Source organism: Protomyctophum bolini (genome assembly GCF_963924005.1).
Source record: "Protomyctophum bolini genome assembly, chromosome: 17".
NCBI lineage: Eukaryota > Metazoa > Chordata > Actinopteri > Myctophiformes > Myctophidae > Protomyctophum > Protomyctophum bolini.
In genome coordinates this window covers 36,365,869-36,374,668 of record NC_137878.1, presented here as the reverse complement: position 1 = coordinate 36,374,668, position 8,800 = coordinate 36,365,869, and the positions used below count along the sequence as shown (strand labels likewise).

General features: G+C 44.9%; 1 protein-coding gene across 4 annotated transcripts in view; it reads right to left on the bottom strand.

Moving 5' to 3' along the window:
- Positions 1-245: 245 nt before the first annotated feature.
- Positions 246-8,800, bottom strand: part of arpp21 (cAMP-regulated phosphoprotein, 21) — a 28,052-nt gene continuing 19,497 nt past the window's right edge. For 3 of the 4 annotated variants that reach the window (XM_080787503.1, XM_080787502.1, XM_080787505.1), the window contains exons 16-20: positions 6,581-6,670; positions 5,917-6,072; positions 4,912-5,014; positions 3,828-3,919; positions 246-1,249 (exon numbers count right to left, since the gene is read on the bottom strand). In XM_080787503.1, coding sequence (XP_080643629.1) covers positions 1,145-1,249; positions 3,828-3,919; positions 4,912-5,014; positions 5,917-6,072; positions 6,581-6,670 — 546 coding nt within the window. In that variant the 3' untranslated portion in view covers positions 246-1,144. The remainder of the gene's footprint in view (positions 1,250-3,827; positions 3,920-4,911; positions 5,015-5,916; positions 6,073-6,580; positions 6,671-8,800) is intronic. The other variant, XM_080787504.1, reaches the window with a different exon arrangement.

Below are 8,800 nucleotides of genomic sequence, written 5' to 3'. Positions count from 1 at the left end.
AACACAGCGCAAAGCACTGTGTTTTAGGCTTGTAGATCTGCTACTTTCGATGCTTTTGAATTTGAATCCCGTTAGTTTTGGACATCATTTGGTCTCCACCGACCCGGACCGACCCGACAGAGACGGTATTCAAACAGTACAGCTTCAAGCCTGCATCCAGAGACCGTTATCATTGTCATCTGGGAGAAAACTGTGTGTACAAACATGATAGCAAATCATAATTAAAAAACAACACAAACACAGGCTGTGTATAAATCCTTTTCACACATTTAATTTCAATAAAACAGAATATAATATATTTTAATATCAATATAAAACTATCTTGGTGAATATAAATAATGCATTCAGTTACAGCAGCTCTGATAAATACTATATTTAGCTTTGGTAACAACGACACTGACGCGGGGATGATGACGTGCGTGTGCGCGGAGTGTGTGTCTGTGTGCGTGCGCGCACATGCATGTGTTACTGTAACGTGGATGCGTGTTTGTGTGCGGTTGACACAGATATATGATATATATACCGAGGTGTGTGTGTGTGTGTGTGTGTGTGTGTGTGTGGGTGCGTGTGTGTGCGTGCGTACACAGGTGTTTGCAGAAACAACATTGGATCAATCCATCCGTCAGCAGGTGATCAGTACTAGTTAAAAGTCGTTCCGATACCAGGATTAGAGAAGCTGCCGATAGTGCCTAAAATGGTGGCGTCGGTATCGGCGAGTACGCCAGTCTACACACCACGTCATTCATCATATGACGATATTGTAAAATTTTGAATGTTTCAGTTGATGTTTTTACACTCTTACTGTACTATATACACTCTTAATGTATTTATTTATTCCTATATAGATCTGTGGTTCTATTGACTATATTTACTGATTTCCATGACCACCATGGGTCCATTTGGTTCCATTTGTACACTTGTACAGAGTTACAGACCTGTAAGGGTCCATTTGGAACCCACTCAAGGAACCCCCGGATCTCAGTTTGAGAACCATTTTGTCCTAGATCTTTTTATTACACACTGGTATCGGATCGGTGCTACTCGGTATCGACTGACAGGCAAGTTATGGGAATCGGTAACGGGGGAAGGAAACACTGGTATAGGGGTCCATCTCTAGTCGGTACAAACAGTGGTGCATTGTGGGTCAGTACTGGGCGGTCCAGGGCTGGCTGCTACAGTGGTGGGACGGAGGGGGTCCCACCTGGGCCACGCAGCAGTACCCCGCCTCTCCACCCACTGTAGGCATCGTCTGGAGAGAGAGAGAGAGAGAGAGGGACACAAAGACAATGAGACACCATTAAAAAATATATGACAATGTAGGCATTTAGCAGACGCTCTGTAAATAATACACATCTTAACCCATTTAGACCTGACGTCGAAATTTATAAAATGTATTTGTTTTTCTGAAAAACTTTATGTTTCTGTATCAGTGGTGCCTCTATATTTCATGTCAAGGACCTAAAATGTATGTGTAATTGGCCGCCAACCCCCCACCTGAAAATATGTCGTTCCAGGGAGGGACACCCCCAGAAGCAAAGATTTGAGTTAAAAACGTTCGCTCTGAAATAATATACATTTTTCAATAGCTAAAGTATAACATCAAAAGGGGTTCCTGTTCAAAATGGGTTAATGCAGATTAACGCCTATTTTCAAAAGTTATGTAGCCCATAAAAATAATAATAACATCAATAATTTAAAATGAGTCCCCTTTAACTTGTGGCTGGGGGTATTCATCACAGTACATTTACACATACTGTATGTACAATTTGTCCTCTGCTTTTAACCATCCTAACTATTAGGAGCAGTGGGTGCTATTAATACAGTGCCCTGGGGAGCAGTTAGGGGTTATGGGTTATGGGTGTGGGGGGGGGCGGGGGGCTTCCCATTCCCAGGTGGCCTCTATACCCACTCAGCTACGCTTTGACACGATGCCCAGAATAGCGATGGGTTAAAGTGTATTATCAACTCGTTTTACTCCCGAGTCACGACAAAACAAAAGCGCACATTACAGTATATTACTCCAGGGATGACATTATAGATAATACTGAGCGTGACATTAGGGATGATCACAGACCAGCGACCAAGTCAGTGTAAAAAGAGTTGGGGTCCCAGTCAGAGAGCCCTGAGGCATGCCATGCCATGCCATGCCAGGCGGTCTTCTGGTGTCAAATAACATGCACGTCAGTCAGGAGATGTTTACCAAACCTTTGAGGTGATTACCGTGACAAGGCAGCGGGAGGATAAGCCAGCTCCGCGGCCTTGTGTTTTAGAGCGAGCCGCCCGCCCGCCCTGGGAATGGAAGGTCGAGGTTCAATGAATCCCCGGTGAGTCATAATACCGAAGACTATGAAAATGGTGCCCATTACCAATGCCTCTCTGCTTGGCACTCGCCGTCATCAAGGGTTGGATTGGGGCTGTCACTATACTGACACGCTAGCTCCATGTCCACGGGGTGTACTTGTTCAATAATTAAAAAAAAGAGTCCGCACACCAATTTCTGCTCCCAGATATATCTTTACTTCAAGCGGTAATGTTTGGAGCCGAAGCTCTTCATTTAGACCTGGGAGTCTGAGGAAGAGCTTTGGCTCGAAACATTACCACTTGAAGTAACGGCTCCTCCTGTCCACATCGAAGTGTCCTTGGGCAAGACACTGAACCCTACATTGCCTCCAATGAGTCGGTCGGTGTGAGCTTGTCACCTTGGTGTGTGAATGTGGGAAGTGAGGACGCTGCCGTCGACTGTTCGCCTCTTCACCTACCAATGTATGAATGAATGAACCATTGTAAAGCGCTTAGAGCACTTGGAAAAGCGCTATAAAAATGCAATTCATTATTATTCATTATTATCTGGGAGCAGAAATTGCTGTGCGGACTCATTTTATTCTTGAACTATCACCGTTTTTGATCCGGCACCCAGACTATTATGTTATCTGGCAGTTTTTCAGCCTCCTCTGCCACAGGGGGTGAACTCGTCTTGTACATGAAGCTTCCTCCCGCTACAGAAACAGGAGCTAGGCTCCTGACCCCTCGGGGGGGGGCTGTTGTTTCCCAAGGGCTACTTACGGGCTTATTTATGGCGGAGGATTTAAAAGTTAATAATAAAAGTTCAGGCATGGCAGCACTCTGCCCTCGGGCCCAATGTTGACAGAGGTCTCGAAAAAATGCAGATGAGGCGATTTGTAAATTCTGTCTCGTGGACGAGTGACCGCAAAAAATAAAGGCGCATGCAACAAGTCAAACGTACTACACGACAGCCTCAGATCCCAGCAGCCCGCAATTGGGGGTGTTCATTAAACAGACAGAATGGGAGCTGATGAGACTAATTTCCATTAGTTTTCGATTAGTTTTAATTATAATAATGGATTAGACAAGATTCAAGGGCAGAAAATATGCATTGTTCTATTGTTGAATTTCTTTTACAAAGACGGGGAAAAAAAGAAACAAAGAAAAATACATTTCCTCTATGATTTTAGTTATTTCAGTCAAAACCGTCTCAGTTAGTAATCATCGTTTTGTAGGGTCTCGTTTATTTTATTTTCATTTCAGTTCGCTCTAGTTTTTGTTAGTTTCAGTTAGCTCTAATCAGAGCCATAGACTAGAGTATAGACAGAGTTGCGACATTGAGGGGGCAGAAAACAGCCCGGTCACGTGGTTCATGTACTCGTGCGAGCCCATAGACCCGATTTGAAGCCTTCAAATAGGGACAAACCAATGGAAGTCTATGTAGAAGAGCCGCCATTGGACTGAAGCCCCATAAAGTGAAGGGAGTTGTCGTAACTCTGTCTTACTCTGGCTCTGATAAACCTGGAATGAACGACGTGGCCTACCTGGACGGTTCCACACTGATGGGTCGCCATGGATGGGTAGCTCTGCAGCACAGCCTGGCCTTGGCTCTGGGAGCCCTGGACTCCCAGGTAACCTGACACACACACAGATTTTAATCATTTATTTATGTCCACATACAATACAAGGACACAAATATTTACACAGTGCTGTACAGAGTGCAATCAGAAAATCCTGGACAAATACCCACACATGTACACACCCTTCAGGGGTACAAGTAACAGCGTCTTCGCCATATTTGGTGGCTACCGATAGTGGAAGAGATTGCACAGAATTTTGCAAGCCGTTTAACACACACACACACACACACACACACACACACACACACACACACACACACACACACACACACACACTGGGCCATGAATTGCGGACAAAGTTCCATCCATCTTCAACCGCTCATCTGGAGTCGGGTCGTGGGGGCAACAGTTTCAGCAGAGAGCACCAGACTTCCCCTTTCCCGAGCAACAGCAGCCACTTCCTCATGGGGAATCCTGAGGCGTTCCAAAGGCCAGAGTGGAGATATAATATAACCCCCCCACATCTGGACCTTGGTTTGCCTTGGTAGTGGAACGTACTTACAGCGAGGACCTCCCTAGGGAGACGCTCGGGAGGCATCCCTACCTCCCGAACCTCCGTAGTGGACTCCTTTCCAAGTGAAGGAGCAACAGATCAAGTGCCTAAATTGGAATTGTAAGTTGTACTTTGAGTTCCTCAAAGTACAGCCACCCGTCCGAGTTAAATTGGCATACAATAATAGCAGATCTACAAGATTACAACAAGTCACAAAGTGAGACTCATCTCAGTCTACTCTACTGCATTGTATATTCATTACACATCTCCGGTTGGATGCGGTATACTGTATATTGTATACTATATACTGTATACGGCAGCTCTCGTTGGTTTCTGTGATGAGCAGGAGCAGTAGGCAAAGAGACCGGTTCACTGTGAGACCCTCAGACTAACATCTCTGACAGTGTAACGGCCCCCCTCCCTACTGCCAGAAATACACACACGCATACACAAATACGTACTGCGTCGGAGGTAATAATATTTATTTGTGGTTACCTGTAGGTGGCGCTGCTTGGCTGTGCAAGTGCTGGTTAGGTGAGGCAGGTCTGCAGGTCTGTGAGGCAGCAGGGTACTGGGTGGAGTAATAATACACAGGCATCTGCAAGACCAAAAACAATATGATGTTTTAGGGCCGACCAGCGGAAGAAATCATGACATTTCTGAGACCATTCATGTTTCTGGAAGATGCTTCTAAACTTAATAAAATGTATTGCTTGTTTGATCACTTCAAAAATACTCATAGCTTGTAGATCTGCTGTTTTCGGTGCGCAGCGTGCTTTCACAGAAGACACGCTTGGCTTCTATGGAATCAGTCGTGGCGACTGAGAACTTTAATCTTTAATGTGTCAACCAGGATCAACCTGCCTGCCTCTGTTCTGTTCTGTTCTGTACAGGTCATTGTGGCACTGTTGTCGGGCAGAAACCTCTTATCTAGTCCATATTCAAACTTTTATTGTGTTTTATTTAACGTCCTACTTGATCACGCCACGACGTCAAACATAAGCATCAAAAGTCAAAATCGTTGGTGTTGAAGTCCAAGTTGAGTCCAAGTATTTTTCTTTTATTTGATCAAGTAAGAGTCATCATCATCAGATTTGTGATGCGAGTCGAGTCCCGACTCCCAAGTCGAGTCTCAAGACCACACTGTGTAACTTTGCTTTCCATGTCAAATACAAACCCCTGAGAGACAAATGAAGAGCCAGTGTCCTAATCAGTTAAAGCTGTCACAATAACCCATTTTGGGCGGAAACCCCTTTTGGTGTTAGCATTATGTTATGCTTTAGCTATTGAAAAATAGCAGATCTACAAGCTACGAGCTTGTAGATTGAACTGTCAGGATGTAGAAGACATTTTTAGAAGACATTTTTAGAATCTGATCTCAGGTCAGAATGGGATAAATCAGTGAAGGGCAGCAAATCCTAGTCCTAGGACTAGGACTAGGTCAGCCAAGAAGTGAGACAGTGCGTACGGTACGCGGGAGCGTGTCGTGCATGAGTGTACCTGTGGTGAGGGCTGGCAGTAGGCGGGGGGGTTGGGAGGGGGCGGAGCTGCGTAGACGTAACCCTGAGCAGGGGGCGGGTACAGGGGCGGAGCCTCTCCCGTTGATTGACAGCTCACCGCCATGTGATTGAACTGGGAGGAGAGCTCGTCCACCTGCTGGCCAGAGACGTTATAGCAGTTAATAAAACCAGGAATCTTTCAGAATAAAAGGCGCTAGAGTGAAACAACAGATGAGGCAGATTTTATTCTGAAAAGCCCCCGCCTTCCATTTCTCCCCCAAAACCCAGGAGGTATAATTTATTAATTTTCCATTACTACCTCGCGCTACCTCGTCTCATCTCTCTTTATTATTATTATATCCATATCATGATATTAGACTGGATATTGGCTGTCATTTTGGATATTGTACTATTGTGATAAGGCAGTAAAGGCACAAGTGTTCTATGAAAATATAAATATCGGATCAGGAAAAATCAGTCTCGGGAGATACAAAAAAACGTGATGGGGACATCCCTAATTAAAATAGGCTACTTATACTTATATTGTACTGAAAAATATATACAATATGAGAGAGAGAGAGATTCATGATATTATACAGATAAAAGTGTATAAAGAATTATGAAAGCCGATTAGGAGCCATTTCAGGTGTTTGATAGCCACATACCTGCGTAGAAGGCATGTAGGCTGTAGGCTGCGCTGGAGCCACCGGCAACATCTGCTGAGCGGCATACGACACAGGCGAGTACTGCACCACCTGACACACACACGCACGCGCGAGCGAGCGCACACACACAAAACGGCACAAAAAGACGGGCAGCTGTGAGTGACTGGCATTCATTCTGCGTTCACACTATAGCAGATGCAAAGCTCCAGGCTACCGTTCATTTTCAATGGAAGCATGCGGCCACATGAAGATACAAAGATACACAGGCTACCGTTCAATTTCATTGGCCACATGAAGATACAAAGATACCGACTACCGTTCTTTTTCTTCTTCAAAATGGGGTCTATTTTGCAGAATTGTCCATAAGCATATCTTTTTTACACTATTTGTTGAAGTCAAAGGCGAGTTTTGAGCGCAGCGTCCTCCTTTACTTTACTTCAGTGGTTATCAACTCTTTTCATATCAAGGTCCATTATTTTTTCGGCATTTGAGCCTCGGACATTTAGCCTCTCAGACTCAAAACCAAAGAATATGTTCTTTTCTTGTCATTGGATACAATTTTATCCACACTTCTATGGTGTATATTGATGTGGTACCATATAGGAGAAATAACAAAGCAAACATTTGAAAAAACAATTCTTCTACATTCTCTAATTGTGTAGACTTCCTGTAAATGAAGTAGCCAAATCCCAAATACAAGATGTTTTACAATAATGCGCCTCTTGAGAGCGTAAAATGGAAACCGTTTCATTTTACACTCTCAAGAGTTAAAAGATCTATAAGGGGGTCCATTTGGTTACCAACTCTCTGTCATTGAGCTGGGGACCACCTGGAACCTCCTCAAGGACCACTGGTGGTCCCTGGACCACTGGTTGAAAACCACTGCTGTACATCATGTAGTTGACAGAGTGTTTGACAGCTCTTATTGCAGTGTCCCCAGCTCGTAGTTGACAGAGTGTTTGACAGCTCTTATTGCAGTGTCCCCAGCTCGTAGTTGACAGAGTGTTTGACAGCTCTTATTGCAGTGTCCCCAGCTCGTAGTTGACAGAGTGTTTGACAGCTCTTATTGCAGTGTCCCCAGCTCGTAGTTGACAGAGTGTTTGACAGCTCTTATTGCAGTGTCCCCAGCTCGTGACACGATGTTGTGGGGAGTATTTGTCACTGTACATTGGCACGTATACGACCTACGTCCTAAACTATTAGGAGCAGCGGTGCCTATTAATACAGCACAGACACCCGTGGGGGGGCAGTCAGGGGTCGAGGGTCGTGCCCGGGTCGGGACATGACCCGCGGGTCACCTTCTGGTTCCCAGGTGGCCGCCGTTAACCCCTTAAACCCTGTTGAGCGGAGTCCCTCAAGGATCAACACCAGTAAGGCTTCTGTGGTCTGTGGTCGCTCTACATTAAATATCCTGGCTGAAAGTAGACGATTGATCTGCCGTTTCCTGCTAATAGAAGGTTTTCCTCAGAGTACTAATGCTGGGGGAGTGTAGTCTGGAAACTAGACACATCTGTGAGTGTAGTCTGGAAACTAGACACATCTGTGAGTGTAGTCTGGAAACTAGACACATCTGTGAGTGTAGTCTGGAAACTAGACACATCTGTGAGTGTAGTCTGGAAACTAGACACATCTGTGAGTGTAGTCTGGAAACTAGACACATCTGTGAGTGTAGTCTGGAAACTAGACACATCTGTGAGTGTAGTCTGGAAACTAGACACATCTGTGAGTGTAGTCTGGAAACTAGACACATCTGTGAGTGTAGTCTGGAAACTAGACACATCTGTGAGTGTAGTCTGGAAACTAGACACATCTGTGAGTGTAGTCTGGAAACTAGACACATCTGTGAGTGTAGTCTGGAAACTAGACACATCTGTGAGTGTAGTCTGGAAACTAGACACATCTGTGAGTGTAGTCTGGAAACTAGACACATCTGTGAGTGTAGTCTGGAAACTAGACACATCTGTGAGTGTAGTCTGGAAACTAGACACATCTGTGAGTGTAGTCTGGAAACTAGACACATCTGTGAGTGTAGTCTGGAAACTAGACACATCTGTGAGTGTAGTCTGGAAACTAGACACATCTGTGAGTGTAGTCTGGAAACTAGACACATCTGTGAGTGTAGTCTGGAAACTAGACACATCTGTGAGTGTAGTCTGGAAACTAGACACATCTGTGAGTGTAGTCTGGAAACTAGACACATCTGTGAGTGTAGTCTGGAAA